Source organism: Malania oleifera, chromosome 5 (genome assembly GCF_029873635.1).
Source record: "Malania oleifera isolate guangnan ecotype guangnan chromosome 5, ASM2987363v1, whole genome shotgun sequence".
Lineage (NCBI taxonomy): Eukaryota > Viridiplantae > Streptophyta > Magnoliopsida > Santalales > Ximeniaceae > Malania > Malania oleifera.
Window position 1 is genome coordinate 109,061,269 of NC_080421.1, and position 23,845 is coordinate 109,085,113.

A 23,845-nucleotide genomic window follows, 5' to 3' on the forward strand; every position below is an offset into this window, starting at 1 on the left:
GACGTCTCCTTTTGTCTCTTTTTCCATTTCTATCATTCTTTATTATTTAAATACCATTATTCTTTGGATCACTACATTATGGCCGCAAATATTCTTGCTAGATTGATTGTTCCTGAAGAACACCAAATGGGAATAGCATCTAATGAATCTAAAATGCGCCAGAAGTGTGGTAGACCAATTGGTGCAAAGGATATTGTTCCTCGAAAGAAAAAAGGAAATGAATAAAAGTGACACTCCAAAAAGGTCATTAACACTTAAGAAGAGGTTAAAAGAAATATAGATCAACAATCCCATATTTCCACAGAAGCAACACCAGAAGTATTTCCGGTACCAAAAAAATATGAGATCTCATTAAAATTTGGAAATATGCGGAGAAGAAATGAAGCTGTTGTTGATAATGTGTTTGCATATGTGATTGCTTCAAAAATTAATAATGATAATTAGCCTAAGCCTCAAGCTGTAGAAGAATGTCGATATCGAAATGATTGACCAAAATGGAAAGAAGCAATATAGGCTGAGTTAGATTCATTAGCCAAACGTAAGGTATTTGGACCAGTAGTCCAAACACCTGAGAATGTCAAACTTATTGGGTATAAATGGATTTTTGTACTTAAAATAAATAAAATAAATAAAATTGTGAGATACAAGACGCATCTTGTAGCACAATGTTTCTCACAAAGGCCTGGTATAGATTATAATGAGACATCTTCCCCTGTTATGGATGCAGTTACTTTCAGATTTTTGATTAGTTTAACGGTTTCTAAAGGACTTGACATTTGCCTCACGGACGTAGTAACAACTTTCTTGTATGGCTCATTGGATAATAACATAGATATGAAAATCCCTAAAGGATTTAAAATTCCTAAAGCATATAATCCAAAACAACGACAAATGTATTCTGTTAAATTAGAAAGATCCTTGTATGGATTTAAGTAATCTAGACGAATGTGGTACAATCGTCTAAGTGAATATTTGTTGAAAATTGGATATGAAAATAATCTTATCAGCCCTTTTATTTTTATCAAGAAGATAAATTTTGGATTTGTTATAGTCGTAGTTTATGTTGATGACATAAACATAGTAGGAACCCCAGAAGAGATTTCAACGACTGCTAACTATTTTAGCAGATTTATTCACAAAAGTATTGCCAACTTCAATTTTCAAAAAACATGTACATAACATTGGAATGCTATAACTTAAGGATATTTCTTAATTGATTGTATTTTTTAGGGGAAGTATGAATACTTTCTTTCGTTAAGGTTTTGTCTCACATGATTTTTCTTAGCGAAAGTTTTAACGAGGCATATTCATAATGTATAGTCATCCAAGGGAAAGTGTAAAATGTGTATATTATACATGTGGATGACCATTTTGATAATAAGTTATAACTTTTCGTATGCCCATATAATGATTTATTATGGAATTGACTTTTGAGATACCAATATAATCTTTGACCATATAAGGACATGTTTTACAACCAAAATGAATATGAAAAAAATAATTAGCAACATTTAGTTTCTGAAGAATTAGACGGTTGAATTTCTATAATTCTAAATTTCTCTACTTTAATATTTTTTATATTTCTCTCTTTATTTTATTTACAACAAAATAATAGGCAATGGTTAATATTTCTTGACTTTGCCCAAAGTGGAAAGTTTGAGGTTCGTGAAGAAATACAGAAAATATCAGGGACTAGTCTGTAAATCAAGAAAGTTGCTCTGTGGCTCTCCTCCGCATATATATGGACCTGAAAATACAGAAGCCCTAGCCTTTGGCTCTGCATTTTTCCTGTCTAGGGTTTACGTTTTGGCCCTCAAGATCGTTCCAGTAATTTCCCCAGCGTCCTGAGTTATCTACTGTTTACAGAATTGCTCTGTTTCGTTCGGATTCAAGTTTTTCTGGCTTTGGGAGATTAGGGTTTGATGGGGACGGAACGGAAGAGGAAGTTGAGTTTGTTTGATGTTGTAGACGAGACTTCTGTTTCTGCAAAAATCGTCAAATCCAACGGCGGAGCAGTCAACAATATGATCAATAGGTGGAACGGTCGGCCGTACTCGCAGAGATACTACGACATTCTAGAGAAGAGGAAGACTCTTCCGGTTTGGCACCAGAAAGATGAGTTTTTGCAGGCTTTGAAGGCCAATCAGTCCCTCATCTTGGTCGGCGAAACTGGTAGTGGTAAAACAACTCAGGTTGGTTTGAGAAAATTTGAATCCTCATGATCTGTTTGGTTGCCTAGAAATTGAAGCAATTTGCGGGGAATTGCTTCTTTTTCCATCTATGTTTTTTGCCACTAATTTTTTCGCATTTGTTTACTTGGATTTTGTTTTTTTTTTTATTTGTTTTTTGTTTTCCCATTTTTTCCGAAGCGCGTGCTACCTCTGTTTTGTTTCTCCCTAATTCGGAGAATTCCAGTCATTGTGCATGATCGTTACGTTTCTAATGTTTGAATTTCTATTGTAAGGCTTAATGAAGTGGTTGTGTTTTGTTTTGGATCAGTGGAAAGAATTTATTAAGAGGGCACTAAGGGCGTGTCGCCAAGTACAAGAGAGAGAGAGAGATTTTGTCGGTACAAAAAATCGTGAAACCAGTTTTGTGACAAGGTATTAAATAAAGAAAACCGAGAATGGCAAGGGTGGGGTGGGGGATTTATACTAAACCTGCTGGTAAGAGTTGGAAGCCATCTATCCTTGAGGGTTTTGGGAGTAGTGCCTGTTCCTTCTAAGGCTCTAATGTTCTTCTCTTACCACACAACCCAGAGAATGCTGAGAGTATAAAAAACAAGGCCCTTTTCATTTTACTGTTTGTAGGAATACCCTTCCATGCCTGGATCTCCTTTTCTCCAGATTTCAAAAAACGGATTAACTGAAGAAATCCTCTCAACCTTTTCTAATCCATTTCCAGACAGGAATTCCTGACCTCTTGGATGTCCAACCATTGTAGTCAAGCTTGCACTTATAAGCAATGATGTGGTAGTATATATTGTTTTAGGAAAAATCCTGTCTCTGGAGCTGGCAAATTGGTGACCCAACTTTCTAATTCTAGCCTCTACACAGCATGCTGACACATAATCCTCTTTAAGTCTAGAGATAAAATCTAGCTGCCACACAATACATCATTGCATATATTTTTTTTTGTTTTTTCTTTCGGTTGTACTCGAGAATATTGGCCTTTCCTCCCTATTGACAATTTGACTTGAAAATTTCTGTTTCATTAAGAAATGCATTGAGCGGATTATGTGCTAAAGTTTAAAGATCCTTAATAGTGAGGCATCAAATTGGGGATAAAAAATGCTTTAGCATATCATTGCTTGGTTTTGCACTTTTCATGGGGTTGTGAGTTTGAAACATATAGATTGTAGTAGGGACTTGAAATTGGAAGCTTCAAATGCAATATGAAAATTTTGTTTTTAATTTTTTTATAAGGTTGTGGGACTTATGTTGGAGGAGGTATTATCAGTGGGTCTATACTTGAGTACAGTTCTTTGCTGCTGTTTGTGTCTTTTAAGACTTGGGGTCTTGGGGAATTAATATATTGATGAGATGTGTAGGCCTCTTAATCACACATGCTTCGTTGATGCCTAGATGTAGAGGGAGAGTGATTACATTTACTGTTGAACAATTGAACAAATGATTTTATTGTTATATCATTTAGAAAGAATTTTCTGTTCTTTCATGTTTTCTCGAGTATGCTTTTGTTCCCAATTCTTTATTGCTCGCACTCTAATGCATGTTGGAACTATTACTTGAGTTAAATGTATAGTAATTGAGCTATAATATTATTTAAAGAACCATCTGCACTGCTGGAATCTGCTTTGATGATGCCTAGCTAACCTGCATCTCCAGTAAAAGTGAAAGAACTACCCAATATTCTAAAGGGACTATCATACAGACCACCCATGCTTTCCTTCTTTATATGGCTTTTTGGTTACCTTAGTATATATTCTAGTTGACATTACTTTTTATGTGCTTTAATTTGGGCGCTAGTCTATATATTACTATTATATGTTTATGTGATCTTGTTATCTACTGGACCTGATTTTAGTTTTGTTCAATTTATACGTCTTGTATTCTGCTATTTATAGACTTGATATTATAATTTTCTGCCTCTTCTTTTAGATGCATATGACCACTGATTGCTAGATATGTACTTAAAGCGGTCAGTGGCAATGTGTGGAAGAAGAGGGAGAAATTGGACTGAACAAGGTTGCATGGTTGAACACATATCTATCACATTATTCTTATGGGACTTATAATTTATAACAATTGGGCTAAACATTTGACTAGGGAAACATTTTTGTTCTATAGATCCCTCAGTTTGTTTTGGAAGCTGTTGATATAGATACGCCAGACAAACGGAAGAAGATGATGATTGCCTGCACTCAGCCTCGTAGAGTGGCTGCAATGTCTGTATCACGTCGAGTTGCTGAAGAGATGGATGTAAATATCGGGGAAGAAGTTGGTTATAGCATACGTTTTGAAGACTGCACTAGTGCAAGAACAGTTTTGAAGTAAGCTTGAACCTTAATAATACCCATTCTGAATCTAAATCCCATCTTTGAGATTCATTGTTTCTTGTCATTTATGTGTCTTGGTAAGTTCTTGTTTAGCTTGGCTTAATAATAAAATTATTAATTATTCGTTTCTCTGGTGGCAGATATTTAACAGATGGTATGCTTCTTAGAGAAGCCATGACAGACCCACTTTTAGAACGGTACAAAGTTATAGTTTTGGACGAGGCTCATGAAAGAACTTTGGCAACCGATGTCCTATTTGGGCTTCTAAAGGAAGTGCTGAGGAATAGACCTGACCTGAAGGTTGTTGTAATGAGTGCTACTCTTGAGGCTGAGAAGTTTCAGGGTTACTTTAGTGGTGCACCTCTCATGAAAGTTCCTGGAAGGCTTCATCCTGTTGAGATTTTTTATACCCAGGAACCGGAAAGGGATTATTTGGAGGCAGCTATTCGAACAGTTGTGCAGATACACATGTGTGAGACAGCAGGTGATATACTGGTTTTCCTTACTGGAGAGGAGGAGATTGAAGATGCGTGTCGCAAATTAACAAAGGAAATTGGAAACATGGGTGACCAGGTGGGGCCTGTAAAAGTAGTGCCTCTGTATTCTACACTTCCTCCGGCTATGCAACAGAAAATATTTGAACCTGCTCCACCTCCATTAAAAGAGGGAGGCCCTGCTGGGAGGAAAATTGTTGTGTCAACAAATATTGCTGAAACTTCCTTGACCATAGATGGTATAGTTTATGTTATCGATCCTGGATTTGCTAAGCAAAAAGTTTATAATCCACGGGTACGGGTTGAATCTTTGTTGGTATCTCCAATATCCAAGGCTAGTGCACACCAGAGGTCAGGACGTGCTGGGAGAACCCAACCAGGGAAATGTTTTAGACTCTATACAGAGAAAAGCTTCCATAATGATCTTCAGCCACAAACCTATCCAGAAATATTGCGATCTAACCTAGCAAATACTGTTCTTACCTTGAAGAAGTTAGGAATAGATGATCTAGTCCATTTTGATTTTATGGACCCGCCTGCTCCGGAGACATTGATGCGGGCTTTAGAGGTGTTAAATTACTTGGGAGCATTGGATGATGATGGCAACTTGACCAAGCTTGGTGAAATCATGAGTGAGTTTCCCTTAGATCCTCAGATGGCAAAGATGCTTGTTGTCAGTCCTGAATTCAACTGTTCAAATGAAATTCTCTCAATTTCTGCCATGCTTTCAGGTATTTCTTTTTGTCTGTTTTCTCCTGTTCTTGTTTGTCGGTCTTGAGTCAACTTTTAAAATTATTAAAATTACATGGAAGTTTCCTGTTGGGCTGCAAGTGAAACTTTCATCATTCTTGAACACTGCCTATCTATTCTGTGGTATGCGCACGGATATGTTCTGTGCACACTAAGTTTGTTGTTTAACCGCATACACATGTACGCAAGCACATCTGCATGTGGTTAGATAGGTATTTGTGTCCAACTAGGGTGTCATCAGCAACTGTTGTCTGGGTTCCATGCCCCCCGTTGGCATGTGCCATAGAATTTCTAAGTAAGTGCTGATGCAGATAGTTGCAGTTTCTCAGTATTCTCTCATGAAGCAAATGGTGTCGTCTCGCCTCTGTGCATCTGCTGACCTCCGTGGGCCTCCTCTGTGATAACCAATTTCTTTCTTTAGTACCCAATTGCTTTGTCCGGCCTAGGGAGGCTCAAAAGGCTGCAGATGAAGCGAAAGCTCGGTTTGGGCACATCGATGGAGATCACCTTACGCTCCTGAATGTATACCATGCATACAAGCAAAGTAAGATTTGATTTTCCTTTCAACTTCCCCCTTTGTTCCTCCAAAATGTTTTTGGTAATTAAGGAGGTCATCTTGTGCTTAGAATTTACTATTCTTGAATGGGTTGCAGATGAGGACCCATCTTGGTGCTATGAAAATTTTGTCAACCATAGAGCGCTAAAGGCTGCTGATAATGTGAGACAACAGCTAGTACGCATCATGGCCAGATTCAATCTCAAGTTATGCAGCACAGATTTCAACAGCCGTGATTACTACATCAACATCAGAAAGGCAATGCTAGCAGGATACTTTATGCAGGTTGCTCACTTGGAGCGTACTGGTCATTATTTAACAGTCAAAGACAACCAGGTATAAAGGACAATTTCTTTGAAATTTTTTTCTTGTTTTTCTCTTTATTATAAATGAGCTATATTCATGCTCCTTGGTGGAAACTATGTTGCAGACAGACAGGATATAAGATCCATGCTTACAATATTCTTTTGACATATTCACTCCTGCAGGTGGTTCACTTGCATCCTTCAAACTGTCTGGATCACAAGCCAGAGTGGGTCATCTATAATGAGTATGTCTTAACAAGCAGGAATTTTATTCGAACGGTTACAGACGTTCGTGGCGAATGGTTAGTTCCTCTTTCTTGTGTTGTGACTTTTCATTTTTACTGTTTGATTTCTTTTGGTTTGTTTTGTTTTTTTTTTCAAATGATGGTCTTTTCTTAACATACATTGGTTTTTCTTATTCACCTTAAATTGTTCACCAGATCAACTTGGTTATTTTATCCATTGATGTTAATTTGTATTTGAGCTGTCTTGCTGGTGTGATCAACAACAATTAGTGTTCCAAAAATTTTGGGTTTTGGGGAGTACCTTTTTCTGCTGCCTGTGTTTTAAGGTCTTTACTTTTGGTTTTTATTTTCCCTGCCTTCGTTTTTTCATTTTTGCTCCCTTGGGGAGAGGGGGGGGGGGGGGGGGTTGGTGGCTGGGTTGGGTCATGGGTAAGGCCAGGAATGTTGCTGTAAGTTGAAGGCATGAAGGCAACTTTTTGGGGTGAAACAAATGCAAGCATCTTCTGTTGTCTGTTTATGTTTATGCCTTTTTGATGTGAGACTTATTTACTGGGCTGTTCTGTAACAGCTGATGTAATTACTTTGGCAGTTGAACCTCAGACTACTGTTTTTTCCCCATTGATACAATGGTGACGGGTCTCTCTAGCCAGCTAGTCCATGTATATGCTCCTCAATTAAATACAGAGGTCTTATTTCAATTGAAAGATGCAGTGCCTAAGACTTGAACCATAATATATAATTCTTAAGAGTTCACCAATCTGTAGGGACTGTGAACCACTCAAATTTTATTCGTGGATTCTTTGTTGGTTTGTGGAAGTGAGAAATTCTGAGGCTTTGTTTAATAATTTAATGATTTGGTTTGATATATCTGCCATTCTTTGAGCATTGTTAATGAATTTCATAGTTAAATTGTTATTTTAATAAGATTATATTTTTGTTGAGCGCAGGTTAGTTGACATAGCGCCCCACTACTACGATCTTGAAAACTTTCCACAATGCGAGGCCAAGCGGGTCCTCGACAAGCTTTATAAGAAAAGAAAGGGAGACAGGGAGGAGAACTGGAACAAAAAGTGAAGTTCTGCCCTGCACTATTAAATATAGCCTCCTCCAGGGGGGGAGTAGGGAGGTGAACATTTGAAAGAATGATTGTCACAATATCTTAGCCTCATTTTTACTTCCCAAGGAGCCCAAATTTTCAGGAAGAAACACCAGAAATTACTGTATCATTGTGAAAGTAGTTTTAGTGACTGATGCAGTACCGTATGAATTATTATAATTTGTTTTGTGGAAGCTTTTCCTTCATCTTATATGTTGGTGTTTATTTTTTTAAAGGTCTCTCTCTCTGTCTCTCTCTCCTGTCAACTCGCAACACAACTGACACTTCCAACTTAGGACTCTCATGTCCTCCCATTATTGTACCTTGTGATTCATGACATAAGAAGAGGAAGAGCTGGTGTGAAAGTCCATAGGGTCGGCATCCCTTGGCAACCCAAAATTGTCCGAGGAATATGATTTTGAATAGCCGAAAAAAGCTTTCAATGTTTGAGTTTAAACATGAAATTAAAATTTGAAAGAGAAATTACTTCGGTCTGTGGAGGAACTAGTCTGGGAAGAGTATGGCAGGTTTATGGAGAGGAGAAAGGAGTTCTATGTTCTTGCAGAGGCGTGGAATTGGAGTCATGTCATTTACAGTTCAAATGGTTTTGTTGGTCCCTAAAAGGATGACGTCATTCAAATTATTTGAAAATTTATAGATGTACATCATCAGCTTCTGATCCTAAATTATTGAGCTTTTACTTTTTAGCGCAATATTTTGTTTATCAAACCTGTTCCTTTCTAATGGAATGATGTTCTAAAATGGCATGGGCATTGTTGAGAAAAAATGTCTTTTGGAATGAAATGAAAATTGGATTCATGAAACTAGGGATTTCCCTCTTCGCTGCCAGATCATGCCGTCTTCATATATGACAATGAAACAAATTTTTGTTTCATGTGTGCTGTCACTGGCCGACCAGCTCTCCCATGAATATGATGCTCCACTCCTGCTTGAATTCCGTACTGGGATTTCTATGGAGATGGTGTCTTTAACCTTCTTCAACCAGTCTCCCTGCCCACATACTTGGGCCTATAATTTTAGCTACACCCATTGTTTCAAAGGACTCCAATTAAATATATGCTCGAGGCATTGGCTTTTAACATGAGTCTGTGTAATGTTCTTAAACCCAACTGTCGTGTGAAGTATTTTCCACTTAGTTTACTGGCCCTAGTGTTTGATCTTATAAAAGGAATCTTACGAGTTAAAAGATCCTTAAAACCCAAGATTTTCCTAATATATATCTGATGCGAGACTATTGACTGTATATAATTTGGGAATTGTAATCTTGCAATTGATACCCTTGTGTAACCATTTCATGCTGCCCTCAAAACTTGGCAATGAACAGCTAAAAACAATTGCTTGTTTCATCCCAAACCAAATGGAGACTCAATCCAACAACCTGCCTCCTGCCCCTTTTGGCATGCCTCTCTTCCATCATTTTCTTCAGCTCAATCACCCTGCTTCACACCCCCTTTTCCCCATGTATCTTAGAAAGCATTGAACAAGCAACAGGATGATCTTCTTCCAGCTTGCAAATTTCCTCTGCAGCAAACTTCCCGAGTTCCAAATTTGAATACAAGACACAGGCTCCAAGCATCGCACCCCACACTACGACATCAGGCTCACAAGGCATTCCCTTGATCAATTTCTCTGCTTTCTCTAGATGCCCAGCTTTCCCATACAGGTCTACCATGCAAGCATAATGCTCCACCCTTGCCCGAATGCCATAGTTCGTCTCCATGAACTTAAACTGCCTTTCGCCTTTGTCAACCAGTCCTCCACGAGCACATGCTGATAACACATTAACAAATGTAACATGATCAGGCCTAACACCACATCCCGTCATTTTCTCAAATTCCTCCAATGCTCTTATTCCAAGCCCATGCTTCGCATAGGCTCCGATTATTGAATTCCAGGACACCAAGTTCTTTGTTGGCATGGACTCAAAAATGGAAAATGCTGCTCCAATATCTCCACATTTTGCATACATGTCAACAAGGGACGTTAAGGAGACGACGTCTAAAGGCATACCAGACTTTAAGATACTTGAATGGACTTGCTTTCCCACTAGAAGAGAGGAGCATCCTGCGCACGCATCCAATACACATGAAAATGTAAATTGCTAGGATTGGTCTCGGATCTCAACATCAGGAGGTAAAGTGTCAAAGCATCCACAAACATGCCATTGTGCACATACCCACTGATCATAACGGTCCAGGAAACTACATTTCTTTTGCTCATTTGATTGAAAACCCATCGAGCTCGATTGAGATTCTTATTAGCAATATACCCCTTAACTAAAGTAATCCAAGATACTATATCCCTCTCAGGCATTTCCTCAAACATTCTGTGAGCTTCACCTGTGCACCCCAACTCCATATAACCCATAATTAATGCATTCCATGATGCTATATCTTTCACCAAAATCTCATCAAACACTAAACGCAAAGCAATACAATCCCCCACATTCGCATAACCCTTCATCAACGCTGAACCAACATGCGGATTATGATTAAGCGCTAAACAAATTATGCACACGTGAAGTTGGGGGAGCAAAACAGTGAGCTCTGTGTTCGAAAGGGCAGCGATTGCTATTGACATCGTGAATTGGCTGGGCTTCACACCGACTGATAACATTTGTAAGAAAGATTGATAGACTCGTTCTGGATTTTTGTGCAACCCGGACAATATGGTGTTCCACGAAACGACGTCTCGTATCGGCATTTGATCGAACAGGTCCTGGGCATGCTGTATTTGGTCTTTTTTAACGTACCCGGCGATCATTGAATTCCAAGAAATGATATCTCGACTGGCTGGGTTCCGATCGAACAATTCGCGGGCAACGTCTAGACGACCGTTGCGAATATATCCGTTGATCATATCATTTAAATTAGCAGTAGAGAGTGTACATATGTGGCGGGAAGGAGCAAGAAGAAGGGCGCCGCGCAACCTGCGCATGGCGAGCTCGACAGCCAAGCTCCCGCATCGGTCCACCGGTTAAGTAAAGGAGTCCTACAACGACGCCGTTTTGAAAGAATACAGAGGGGAAATTACAGTATTACGGTATTACTAACCAAGACTTCAGTTCTGTCATAAATTTCCAACTTGCTTTTAAGGTTTGCAACATTTCAAGCTGTCAACATTTTCAAAATCTATAATGCCTTCTTTGGATTTGTTTAAAAAATCTACTGCTTCGGAGAAATTTGATGAGGGATTTTCAAGACGGATAATTATTTGATATTTTGGTTTAGAAGCAGTTGTCCGGAGACTATTTGGCAAAAAATAATTCATATAGTCGACTCCACCTAATGAAATTAAGACTTAGTTTTGTTGTTGTTGACTTCGTATTTTATTTAAATTCACTCAAGTCTAAAATTCAAACTCAGTAAAATAAAAATTTTAGATTTTTTATTTGAATTTGTGTAAATTTGAACAAAACTGAATACAACGTTGTACCTCATTCAGTTTGAATTTTCACAAATCCAAGTCCAAGATTCGAAATTCATACTTCTAATAAAAGGAATATATTCAAGAAAAGGTCCCGCATATTTAATTGTAGGGTTTTTTTATTTTTATAAATTACAAAAAAGTATCCCCCTTATTTCATAGTTAAAGATTTATGTGAAAAAGTTGAAAAGAAATTTAAAACATCTTTAAAACATTTCTATAAAATTTTGAATTAGTGTAAACATGAATTTTCTGGACCACCATTCAAGTGTATATTGTCTGGTACTTAATTCATATAAAAGAGAGAGGCCAATTTCTTCACATAATATTTTGAATCTATTAATCAAAAAATATCACATTAGCACTTACAAGTAGAGCGAGATGGTGTGAATTCTAATAACATGAATGCTGCACTGTTTAGTAAATCTATAAGATGCTATATTCAATTTCTGAATACCAAATCTTACATCAAATAATCGTACTTTTCGAATGTCAGATTGATTTTGAATTGATCATACCATCGACAACTCCTACCCATGATTCTGTTTTGCATTGTTGGTCTTCCTTGGAAAATTGCCTGGAGTCACCTCTGAAATTCATGTTTAAACCTCTAAAACCCTTCAACATTGCCCAAAAAGATAGATTAAAAAAGGAAAGCAACAACTTACATTATCATGCAAATGAAGTATTCTTTCAAATACACTTTGCTTATTGCATCTTGGGTTTTGCCTTCCATATTTCTCCACCAATTGCCCTTGCCATGCAACTAACTTGCACACCTTAAGTACTTATTCTTTTATTTATACCCTGATTTAGCAGGAGAGGGAACTATTATTGGTGAATGGTTCCATACCCTCTGAACTAATTAACACAAATAGCGCATATAACTGCACAAATTTGAATATGACTGCTTCATTACAAAACTTGCAACCACCACCCCTAGCGTTTGCCTCCCGCCAAATTTTTATAGAGTTGATCAATATCTGCCTGCACAATTTAAATGTCATATGAGCATTTTATTTAGTTCTTTTTTTCCCAAACAAAATGGAAGTGAAAAAAAGGGGGGGGGGGGGGTGTTGGGTTGTGGAGGTGGAGTTCATTTACCTGAAAATGTTTAAGCATCTTCTCTCTTTTCTTCTTCATTGTAGGGGTCACCAAGTCTGGATCCAATTCAAAGGGTCGGGGCTCAAGAATCACTCCTTTGACGTGCTCAAAACCACTTAGCTGATTTACAGAAAGGCAGAAAAGTTAGAAACAGACCAAAGAAAAGAAAAAAATGCCCTCTCAGTTGCATAACAAACAAAAAATATTTACCTTCCACTTGTGCTTGAATTAGAATTAAAAGTTATAAATCTTGGTAGAGAAAGAAGTAATAGGTTGTCGTACATGTGCACCAAAAGCAGGAAAGCAGTTTTGGTCTAGGTCTGCAGAATTGGTGGTTAGGCTAGTGGAGTTCATGTTATGAACAGTGGGGCATCCTACAGAGGCAACAACACTAGAGCAAATTTGTTTCCTTCATTTACATTATCTATGTGCTGAGTCCCAATGATCAAACTCTAGTTTTTCAAACACAAATCTAGTTCCAAAATTTGAGTCGGAGTCAGTTAGAGCCACATGCATCTCAGCTCCATTAGGAGAAGATGAGCGAAGGAACTGGCAAGTCACAAAATGCTAAGCTGCGAAGCAATATGACCATAAAAAATAACAACATGGAATGCAGATAATTTCTTTGCAGTAATTTGCAAATTTGTTTTAGATTACCTTGTTTCTCACTGCTGCAGACTTCAGCTCATGGAGGACATGATTCTGTAGCTCTTTAAGCAAACACAATTCAGAGAAGGAACCTCTGTGGCCATTCATATCTGCCCAAATTTTGGTGTTGTCTTCATGTGGTACAACTACTGCTACCAGCATCGACTTGAAACTATCCCCATAGACCCATATCTTATAGAAAATGAACAAAAATTAAATTAATCCCAGCTCCAGTGGCCTGATGACATGAATGGTTTCATACAACTTAGGAAACTGAAATTGATGCTTACGTCTTCAACAATGGAGCTAGTACCATAAACTTTTTCTAGATATTCAAGTGCAACATACTCTCCTTGGGATAGTTTTATAAGATTCTTCCTCCGATCGATAATCTTGACAACTCCATTTGGAAGCATCTCCCCTATGTCTCCTAAAAATATAAAAAAAAAAAAAAAAAAAAAAAAAAAAAATCAGAGAACTTCTAGCAAAAAAAAAATTCTAGAGAGGAAATTACTCCATTTCAACCTGTATGAAACCATCCATCTCTGATGGATTCCCTAGTCAGTTCGGGATTCTTGTGGTACCCAGAAAAAACTGTTTTTCCCCTCACACATATTTCACCTCGGGAAGGATTCCCGAGTGGATTGTATCCCATCTCTGGAACCTCCTCCAGGCGCAACTCAGAGTATACAGATGGAGCACCAACAGTTCCAATCAAGGACATTTCGTCTGGAAAGCCAAGAGTGGACAGCCCACATGTTTCTGTCAACCCTGAATGAATCAAAAATATGACTGGTTAGATATGTATGTGCTGTACACAAGAAAAAATGTAAAGATGGGATCAGCTGTATCTAAACAGAATGAATAGCCTAGTTAAGGAATCAAATTAGGAAATGAAACAAATAAAAAACTTCAAATGGAATACCAAACAAGATGCCCCTATTCTACTGTTGGAATGATACTATTTCAGACTAATAAAAATTTCCAAGGGAAAATATGGAATACTCTAAAAATAAGATTTTCCATCAAGGTATGGTTGAACTATCTTCATTAAAAAATGATAGTAATTGTTAGTATCTCCCTGTAGAATAGCAGCAGCTTATTTCAACATCTTTTCTTCCCATGACTAGTAGGCTATTCTGCTAGTGCCACATCAAGCAGGCCTCAAAAAGGGAGTGGAAGGGGGGGTGGGGGGGCAAAAACCTATATATATATATTAATGTATAGTTATTTACCATAGCCTTGAACTACATACGCACAGCAAGTAACCCTCAAAAATTCTTCCACTTCAATGCTCAACGGTGCACCACCAGATACTATGAGTCGAACCCGACCTCCTAACCTAGCTTTGATCTGGAAAAAAAGAGTTAGATAATAACTGATTATGGCCATGCATGCAAACATACAGACGTACATGAATTACAGTTTTCTAATTGATGAAGTTCAGATTAATAAGATCACATGCATTAGCAGCCACATATGACTAGAATTTCACTTTTGAAGTGTGTGTGGTGTTACAGGGGAATAGATATAACCTTTCTGAAAGCCAGTAGATCTGCCAATGGTGATGCATTTTTCTGTTTAAACCCTAAATTCATCCAGCCAAGTTTGCTGTGTGAAAGACATTAGAGTTCAGCAATGTCATAAATATATCATTTTCTACGAAAGCACCATATTTCTGTCCAGAATAATTTAAGGTAGTGTTTGGGAGCATGGATTTTGGACCATGGATTTGGATTTGGATGGATTTGGACAAATTTCAATACAATTTTATACATCATCCTATTCAAATCCAATATAACTCCAAATCCAATGTCTCTCCAAACATGAGGTAAAAGTTCATAAAGAATTGAAAATCAAACTTACTACTTGTAAAGAATATCAAATATTCTCCTCCTCAATGGCCTGAGCTCTTGTACTCCTGCTTTTATACCTGAAGAAAAAGTCAAAGCTCAGTATGAGGGTAGGTCTAAACCTATAAAACCAGATAACTACTGCTGATAAAATGACCAATGAAGTTTCCATGCCTTCTTGAATTCTTTCAAAAACTCGAGGCACACCAGCAAAAAATGTTGGCTTCAACTCCATCAAATCTTCCCTCAATGCATTGATATCCTTCGAACAGTAGTCAAGATAGTTTAAATTTTAAACAACAAATCATGAATCTTATTGGGAAAAAATACAGCAAAGAATGGAGAAAGAAAGGAGCATGGGGAACTTGAAAAGAAACAGAGAGCTCTATGGATTGGGCTGAGGAATTAAAAAATGTGCAAAAATATAGAGAGTTAATACATTCTATCAGCTAATTGTTGAGACAAAGCTAAAACTGAAGACACAACATCCTCAAATTTGGACCTTTCTATTATCCCCTTAAAAGGTTAAAGGAAAATGATTCTCTATCTCTCTTTCTCTCTCTCTCTCTCTCTCTCTCTCTCACACACACACACATACACACACAAAAAAACGCACAATGCACACAAAATACCTCCATTGCCATTATGATTCTGCATCACACAACATGCTATCACCACACCAAAAAAAAAGGTCTAGGAACCAAAAGAGCTTACAGTTCAAACAACAAAACATGGAGTTAAAAAATCATACCCCGTGATAGTAGCCAATAGAAGCACCATTATGGAAGAAATACTCCTCAATCATGCGGTCAAGAATATGAGCAAGAGGAAGGAAAGATAGATACACGTCATCCACAGTCATCTGGTAAGAACCCCGAAGGAACATCAAGATAACAACAAGGAGAGAACGAAACAGGTAGCCAAAAGCTATTCATGCAAAAAGAGGCATACATGTAGAAAACATGAGAAATGCTATCCATGCAGATGATTTCATGAGAAGTTGATCCAGTAAGTCATCATAAAATTTCAGTTTTTTTCCCAGAGAGAGAGACAGAGAGATTTAGAACATGCACTGCCTTGTTTCTATGAAGAATATCTGGGGAAGGGGATATGAAATTTCATTGCCAGATGACAGAAAAAACATGCACACAAACTAAAAAATTTTGTGAAGAATTTCATGTAGTATTAGAATGTTAGTGAAAGAATTATGTGATTGAAAACAATCTATCAGATGTTCTAGTGCTCATTTACCTTGTCTTCAAACTGATCCAAGAATAGATCAACTCCTCGTACATATGTTGCAATGTTTTCATGAGTCAAGATAACACCTTTAGGATCTCCACTGGTGCCACTCGTGTACATTATTGTACATATGTTAAAAGGTTGGGGAGGCAGAGGCTCTGATGGATTTTCTTTTCCCTGAAGAAAAAAGATATTTGCAAATGAACCACAACAGAAAAAGCACAGTGAAGAACTTGAAGAATGACACTAGTATAAAGCATGTCCTTTAAATTGCCAATCTCTAAGCATAGACGGTTTAATAAAACAAGTATCTGACAACTTTTACCCAAAAAAATGTTGAAAGAAAGGAAAGGAGAAAATTTTTTGAGAAAGGGAGTCGATTATTGGTATTTCCTTTCCTTTCAGAACAAAATAAATGAGGGAAAGGATGTCTTCTGGTTTCTAAATTAACATGTTTCGATGTGAGGATCATGCATGAAAACACAACGCAAAACAGCATGTGTCATCTACATTAAACACGTAACCCACATTTTAATGAGATCCAAACATGTCAAATCTACTCATCAAGCAGAGAGAGAGAGAGAGAGAGAGAGAGAGAGAGAGAGAGGAATCATTTATTGGTATTTCCTTTCCTGTCAGAACAAAATGAATGAGGGAAAATGTTTCTTCTGGTTCTAAAGTAATATGTTTTGAAGAAAGGATCATGTGTGATAGCACAAGTTACACAACGCAAAACAACGAGCATCGAATGCATTAAACATGTAACACACATTTTAATAAGTGACCCAAACAAGCCAAATCTACTCATCAACCCCAAGAGATAGAGGGGGTGGGGACAGGAATTCTGAAATATCTTCAACTCTCTTTCAACGAGGACACACATTTCGTTATCGATATTCAGGTAACAGAATTAAATAATTCTACATCTTACCTAAAAGTTCTGCCTGCTAGGACCTCAAACAATAAACTCAAAAGGAAAATATTAGAAACTAACCAAATGTAGGAACTCATTCCATGAAAATGGTTTTATTCCAATGTGGGCTGCCTTGTTCTTCTCTTCCTCTGTGAATGAGGTAAAGGAAATGATTGCTGCAACCACAAGAAAATTAGTCCAATTTCTTCCTGGACTGTAGCATATTAAAGAAGTTCTCTAGCTATTCTCACATTTCAATCGTTGAGCAGATGTACAATCAGGTTTTAGTAACTGCAAACAAACACATAGGGAAACCAAAACAGAATCGTTTAGATGATTTTTATAACATTAGAAAATATGAAGTAAATTTACTAAGTAAGATGCAGATCAGTTTTATCTTTCTTACTTCTTTTACTTTCTTATCTTGGGCAATAACGAAATCAATCTCTGCATGATCAATTATAAAATTCACAGCTCGTGGCCCTGTCTCCAAAAGAATATATAGGTAGCACAAATTAATAGCTGCTGATAAATTCAAAGAAAACCATATGAAAGGAAATCCAAGCCGCCATTTAGCACCAACCCGACCCCTACATGGTCCCCACTCCTGTCTAAAAAAACGTCCTAGTAACTACCAAAGACACATTCATGTCCAGCATAAGACAAACAGGCATATTAGGAAAAAGATTTGATTGTAGCAAAAGTCAAAGATCTCCTAACTCTTAAAACAATCAAAAAGGGGAAAAAAAAACTGTATTTGTGTGAAGCCCACCGCAATTTTTTTATTTTTTTTAATGTTTAAAGAGAGGCAAGAGTGAGGAACAAAAACAGAATACAGGAAAAATTCATAGAAAGAAGTTTACCAAGGGTATCATAGAGGGGCACACAAACTAAACTGTGGGCACCACAAGCCTGTACAAAATTTCAAAGTACTTTCTATTACATGCTCATAAGTCATGATAAGATATCTAGCAACCAAAAACATGAAAATTAGTTAACATGGGTCCAAACAGACCTCCATTGCTACAATCCATTGAGGGCAATTTGACCCATAGATTCCAATCCGGGAACCCTATCATGAGAAGATTGTTAAGATAAATAAGTAAAATGCCCACAAAGAAAAGAAAAAGGCTTCATAAATCTTATATTGGCCCCAAACACAAGCCAATGGCCAAAGCAGAAGTATAGGCTCACAGGTTCAGCACCGGATGCCCGCAATGCAGAACCAACATTCAGAACATCCTCATAAACTTCTTTATATGTTTTCCACCGATAAGGCCCTGGCTGGAGATCAAACAAAGTTGAAAAGTAATATTGGAACTATGTGACATCATATTTTGATAATTGACATTGCTTTAAAATAGATGTTTACCTTCCCATCAATAAATTCACGCCATCCAAGCATTCTATTTTCAGGATACTTGCTAACAGATACCCTGTGCAGCAAGAAATGTTTGTTCTCAAAGAAGTGAATTGTTGAGCATATGCTCTTATCGAATCATTTCAAACACCCAATTCATTCATCTATTTATGAAGCAGCTGGTTTATATTTCCACGGTCTAATTCACACAATTTAGTGAAGTTTGACAACTTTTTTTTTCCCTCTTAGTATATCAATTTTGATAATAAAACATTCATAGCAAGCTTCTGGTGCTCACATATTGATTGCAATTGGTATTTGCATGTAAACCATTCATGTTTTTGAGTTACCTTAAAATATCCCAAGCTGTATTTAAATCACAATCAGATGGTGGGAAGTCATGCTTGGCCAGTAGATTTCGATACACAGGACCAACTGATGGCTTCCCATCTTGGCCTTCCCTTCCATCCTCGACCTGAACTGCAAAGTTCTTCATTCTCCTCACTTGAAAAACCTTAGCAGGCAGAATTTTTATGGAAAATTAAATCCACAAGTCTGATCAGACTAAAGAAGCACCATGGAATCAACCAAGTAAGAAGTCAATGAAAGAAAACAAAAAGTCTTGAACCCAACAAAAAAGTCATGAACGGCTCACCACCATAAAGAGGGTAGAAAAAATGGAGTATTGGGAATATTAACATTCAACAGCAGTCAACTAATGCATAATCATTTAACAAAGCTTCAGCAAGAATCAAGTGAAAGCAAATTCACAAAAAGATGTATAAACACTGATATAACTTACACCCAGTAGCAGATGTCAAAAGTAAACTTTCAATTCCAAAATCATGTGAATGAATCTGAGGGAAGATACATGGTCAGAAATCCATGGAATGTGAAAATATTAAATAAATACAAATAAAGGCAGCATTAGTTAACACCACATGCGAAAACAATGAAAGAGTAAAGAAAGGAATTATACTCGGGAATGAAATAATAAAATATACTAATATAAAGCTGAGGCCTAAACAATTCAATATTTCAATTCGTACATAGTTATTAAATATACTAATATAAAGCTAAGGCCTAAAAAATTCAATATTTCAATTCGTATAAAATTTTACAAACACAACCAAAAATACATGACGCCATTGAAACAGGCGACGGAACTACAACCCAGAACCTCCTCTGCAAATTAACAGCAGAACAAACGTGACCCATTTTCTCAATCAATCCCAAAACACTCACCCAGAAGCCAGAGGGAGACGGGCAAGGAGAGAAAAACACTTACAGAGGAGTACGACACCGAAACACCCTTCCGGCGGCGGCAGTGGTGGTGCTGCAGGTGGCGCCTGTGATTTAGAGAAGGAAGACAGAGACCTTGTTAAATAGGTTAGATGGAAGGGGTGAATTGTGTTGGTGCAACTACAATACAACTTGTTCATTTAATGCAAGACATTCAATTTTGCTGGGACTTCAACGATTCTTTCCGGCAGAAGTATTCCAATCGAATTCCAAAGTGAGGTTTTGGCTGAAATGGATCATACCTTGTCGTGTGGCTAGTTTTAACTTTCAACAAGCAGCTGCCCCTGTTAATGTAACCAGGAGGTCACAGATTTCAAAGGTTCTTGATTGAATTCTGTGTTCTGCTGCCATGGCCCCTCGGCAAAAATGGCCATGGATTTTGCCTCAAGGCCGTGTTTGGTTTGGGTACACTTTTTTTTTTATAATAGTTGTTTCAGCTTCTAAAAGAGCTCAGGCCCGTAGAAATATTTTTATTCTTTATTTTTAGTTTTTTAAAAAGTTTTTTAAAAATTTAGACCGTTTAATTGCTGAAAATAATTTTATTTTTACAATATTTGTATGAAATAAATAAAAATTAATAAACATTTTTATGCTACCTTCTTGTAGAAATAATATTATTTTTATTTCTATTTTTTCAAATAATTGTAAAAATATTATTTTATTTTTAAATTTTTTTAAATTTATATAAATTGAAAAATATTTTTTTTATTATATTTCAAAGTTTTTAACTCTTGTTTTGGGTATGAGAGCATGAAATTAAAATCTTGAATTTTAATTTATTTAGATTATTATAGAGGTTCTTTTAAATTCACGCAAATTCAAATTTAAGTTTCAAAATTCATAATTCTAAATTTTAACTTATATAAATTTTAAAAAATTTCAAAGCAAGTTATTTTTTTCGCAATCATTTTAAAGTTTAAAGTAAAAAATAAAAAAATACTTTACATATTTAAATAAATTTTTTATTTTCTACCTTTTTAATATGGACCTTGAAAATTTATAACATAAGCTAAAATTTTTAAAATTCTTTGAAAGCTAGAAATAAAATATTTTTCACAATTAAATGCATCATTAGTTTTTAAAATTTTTTAGAATTTATATTAAAAAGAGAAGAGTATGTTAATGATCAAAAGTGATATTGCTATGCATATTTTTATTGCTATATATCTTCGAGAATCAAGCTCATTGTGAAGTATTATAAGCCTATTAATCGATATATTTAGAGAAATTGATTCAATCAACCTAGTTCAATTAATTGTGTCATCACAATATCATATTTATATTTTTATGTTTTATATTCTTACAAAGTAGAATACATAAGTTATGTCCGAAAAACATACCTTATTTTTTGTATACTAAATAAAAATAATTTCCAACGTGAAATATTTTTTAATAGAAACAGTTTTAAAGCTATCAAATCGTTCCATTTTAACCAGTTTTATTGATTTAACAGAATTTTGAATTCTTTTATCCATTGTCTGGTTTAGTTAAACTAAAAGTTAGTCCTAATATATCTCAAATATATCACCTACACTAACGAGAAGGCATGTGCCAAGCATTAATGAGGGAAATCACCTACCAAGTCAATCGCTCGACCAGAGCCATTGACGCCGACCATATATTGACCAAAGTGATCCACGCTCAAGTTATAATGATCAGAGTGATCCACTCAAAGCGCTATAAATGACAGATCTACCAGGGTCAAACCTCGCCAATATAAAAGGGTACTACGGAGAAGTTAAGGTATCTCATTCTAACCCAATTTCATAGTTGCTTACAACCTCTCTAAAGCACTCCCTTACTTAAGCATAAGAGAGATTCCCGGGTCCTCTAAGTCACGTTTGTTTTCTTCATTTTCAGATGATTGAGATCAAAAAGCTCATAGGAGGTCAGATCGACATTTTTTGCACCAACAGTTAGCGCCATCTGTGAGAACGCTTCTGAGAGGTTTTAAATTTTTGATCCTTGATCCCTGCATCATGACAACGACCACCAACTCAAGGTCAAAGCCTGCTGCGGGTGATCAATTATCTCAGTCCATTCATTCAATACCTGAAGACCAACCGAGAGTGACAAGGGAGGAATTCCTTATCTTCCAAAGGAAGATGGAAGCCTCCTATAAAAAGATGGAAGACATGTTCAACATGATCCTATGGCAAAAGGTTTAGGGAGGATTTGTACCTCCACATCAACCAGAAAATCCTAAATCACCTGAGGCAATAGCGACCCTAAAAGAGAACGATGGAAAAATTGACCCCGCAAAGCAGGTGGAAGACGCGAATAGTGTAGAAATCAATGAACCACGGTCGAATGAGCTAGATGAAATGATCAAGAAAATTGATCAAATAGAAAAGATGATGAAGGAGGCGCTTACCAACCCATCTTGTAAAGAGACTTCGTTGAAATCTATAGATCCGCCCTTTACCAAAGACGTGATGGAGGTCCCGCTGCTAGGTAAGTTCAAAATGCCAACCTTTGAAAGGTATGAAAGGTCGACTGATCCGATTGATCACCTGAATACCTTTAAGGTGTTGATGAAACTGTAAGGCGCACCTGATGCCATCATATGATGTGCGTTTACTGCCACCCTTAAAGGAAATACTAGGGCATGGTACCAAACCTTGAAGCCTGGGTCCATCAATTCCTTATTTGAGATAGAACAAACATTGGGCACTTCATCAGTAGCCGCAGGATCGCGAAGACCTCAGCTCACCTGATGTGCTTGGTCCAAGGAGAAAGGGAAACACTAAAGAAATCCATACATTGTGTTGACCTTATAGGTCATATCCCATTTTAATTATAACAAATACTTTAATATTTAATGATTGATGAGTTTATGTGTAGGATCAATTGGAAGTATCATATGGTGCACGCACATGAACTTGAAGAAGATAAAGACTCGGAACATTTATTTGTTGTAATTTAATTGAGTTTTATTCGGGTCTGTAATAGTAAAGAGGAAATGGTTTGTAATAATCAATGCATTACATGCATGATAGGGTAGATAAGCTCAAAAGATTATTGAATGACTAAGGATCCTCTTCGGTCGACCGACGCCAGATTTTTGGGATTAACTTACAAAGACCATATATTGTCTTTAAGACCCTAAATATTACATAAAAATGTTCCCATAGTCTTTAATATAATCATCATATGAATAGGGACAACATTATAAAGAGAAAAGGATCGAAATGCCCAAAATAGGCATGTTCAGTCAACCGAACCCAACCAAAATTATTCATCTTGGTCGACCAAACTAGTCAGTGATCAATAATTTGACCACAATACGGTTGACCGAACCTAGCCAAGCTTATATAGCTTGGTCGACCGAACCCCTACCGAGTCAGCAAGTTGACCCCTTCGGTCAACCGACTAGAAAATGAACTCGAATGATTTGGTTGACCGAACATCCTCGGGAGAAGCCCCAACCTTTTGGTTGACCGAACCTCCTAGTTCAAAATGATCCGACCGACCGAACCATGCGGATTTGGAAAATCGCCTTTTGACGGTTGATCAAACTTCTAGTTCAAATTTTCCCTAGTCGACCAAACTTGGCACTACTGTTGACCGAACCCTCAAGATGGTCGACTAACCCTCTCGGGTTGTCAAAATTTACTAAGGTTAAAACTGCTGTTATTTTTATTAACCTCACTTAAACTTTTTGCAAAAACGACTCATATGTTCCGAACGATTATAATTTTAGGGAAGTCTATATATATCCCCTTATTTGTAAAGATTAGTGCAAGATTAGCAAAACGATTAGTAATTTTCTCTCTGAAATTCAAAAATTCCTACTCTGATTTTCAAGTCTTCAACACTCATTCTTTTTCCTATTGCTAAAATCACTTTGTAAGATTGCTTGAGTGTTTTTCTCATTAGGCTTAAGCTCTCTTTTGTTCTTATTTATTGAGATTATTTTACTAGAGAGCAAAACTTCAAGTTTCTCTAGGAGACTTTGTTAGTAAGTCCTCCATAAAAAAACTTCTTTGAACTTGTGAGTTTCGCATATTCATT

General features: G+C 36.8%; 3 protein-coding genes across 7 annotated transcripts; 1 reads left to right on the forward strand and 2 right to left on the reverse strand.

Moving 5' to 3' along the window:
• Positions 1-1,764: 1,764 nt before the first annotated feature.
• Positions 1,765-8,173, forward strand: LOC131154812 (probable pre-mRNA-splicing factor ATP-dependent RNA helicase DEAH2). Of its 3 annotated transcripts, XM_058107576.1 has the most exons (7): positions 1,765-2,192; positions 4,308-4,510; positions 4,657-5,741; positions 6,182-6,304; positions 6,414-6,652; positions 6,805-6,923; positions 7,814-8,173. In XM_058107576.1, the coding sequence occupies exons 1-7, from the start codon at positions 1,923-1,925 to the stop codon at positions 7,938-7,940; spliced, it is 2,166 nt and encodes a 721-aa protein (XP_057963559.1). In that variant the 5' UTR covers positions 1,765-1,922; the 3' UTR covers positions 7,941-8,173. The 3 variants fall into 3 exon arrangements, 1 of the variants encoding a protein (XP_057963559.1); XR_009136673.1 differs by lacking the exons at positions 6,805-6,923; positions 7,814-8,173 and having other exon boundaries at positions 1,767-2,192; positions 6,072-6,304; positions 6,414-6,437; XR_009136672.1 differs by lacking the exons at positions 6,805-6,923; positions 7,814-8,173 and having other exon boundaries at positions 1,781-2,192; positions 6,082-6,304; positions 6,414-6,437.
• A 1,251-nt stretch (positions 8,174-9,424) lies between these two features.
• On the reverse strand, positions 9,425-10,920 carry LOC131156117 (pentatricopeptide repeat-containing protein At4g02750-like). The gene is made up of 2 exons (XM_058109565.1): positions 10,146-10,920; positions 9,425-10,047 (listed from the first exon to the last, which is right to left on the reverse strand). The coding sequence occupies exons 1-2, from the start codon at positions 10,918-10,920 to the stop codon at positions 9,425-9,427; spliced, it is 1,398 nt and encodes a 465-aa protein (XP_057965548.1).
• Positions 10,921-11,722: 802 nt separating this feature from the next.
• LOC131154813 (long chain acyl-CoA synthetase 1) lies at positions 11,723-20,231 on the reverse strand. 3 transcript variants are annotated; one of them, XR_009136674.1, is made up of 22 exons: positions 20,074-20,231; positions 19,818-19,878; positions 18,880-19,043; positions 18,542-18,605; positions 18,364-18,453; positions 18,185-18,241; positions 18,033-18,081; positions 17,576-17,652; positions 17,421-17,460; positions 17,251-17,345; positions 16,266-16,433; positions 15,766-15,876; positions 15,189-15,276; positions 15,028-15,094; positions 14,697-14,772; positions 14,397-14,514; positions 13,687-13,932; positions 13,452-13,591; positions 13,171-13,353; positions 12,514-12,633; positions 12,078-12,396; positions 11,723-11,998 (listed from the first exon to the last, which is right to left on the reverse strand). XR_009136674.1 is itself a non-coding variant. In XM_058107579.1 (22 exons), exons 4-22 carry the CDS (start codon positions 19,023-19,025, stop codon positions 12,349-12,351), a joined length of 1,983 nt encoding a protein of 660 aa, XP_057963562.1. In that variant the 5' UTR covers positions 19,026-19,043; positions 19,332-19,386; positions 19,818-19,878; positions 20,074-20,231; the 3' UTR covers positions 11,723-12,348. The 3 variants fall into 3 exon arrangements, 2 of the variants coding, with proteins under 2 accessions (XP_057963562.1, XP_057963561.1); XM_058107579.1 differs by adding an exon at positions 19,332-19,386 and having other exon boundaries at positions 11,723-12,396; XM_058107578.1 differs by having other exon boundaries at positions 11,723-12,396.
• Positions 20,232-23,845: the final 3,614 nt, after the last annotated feature.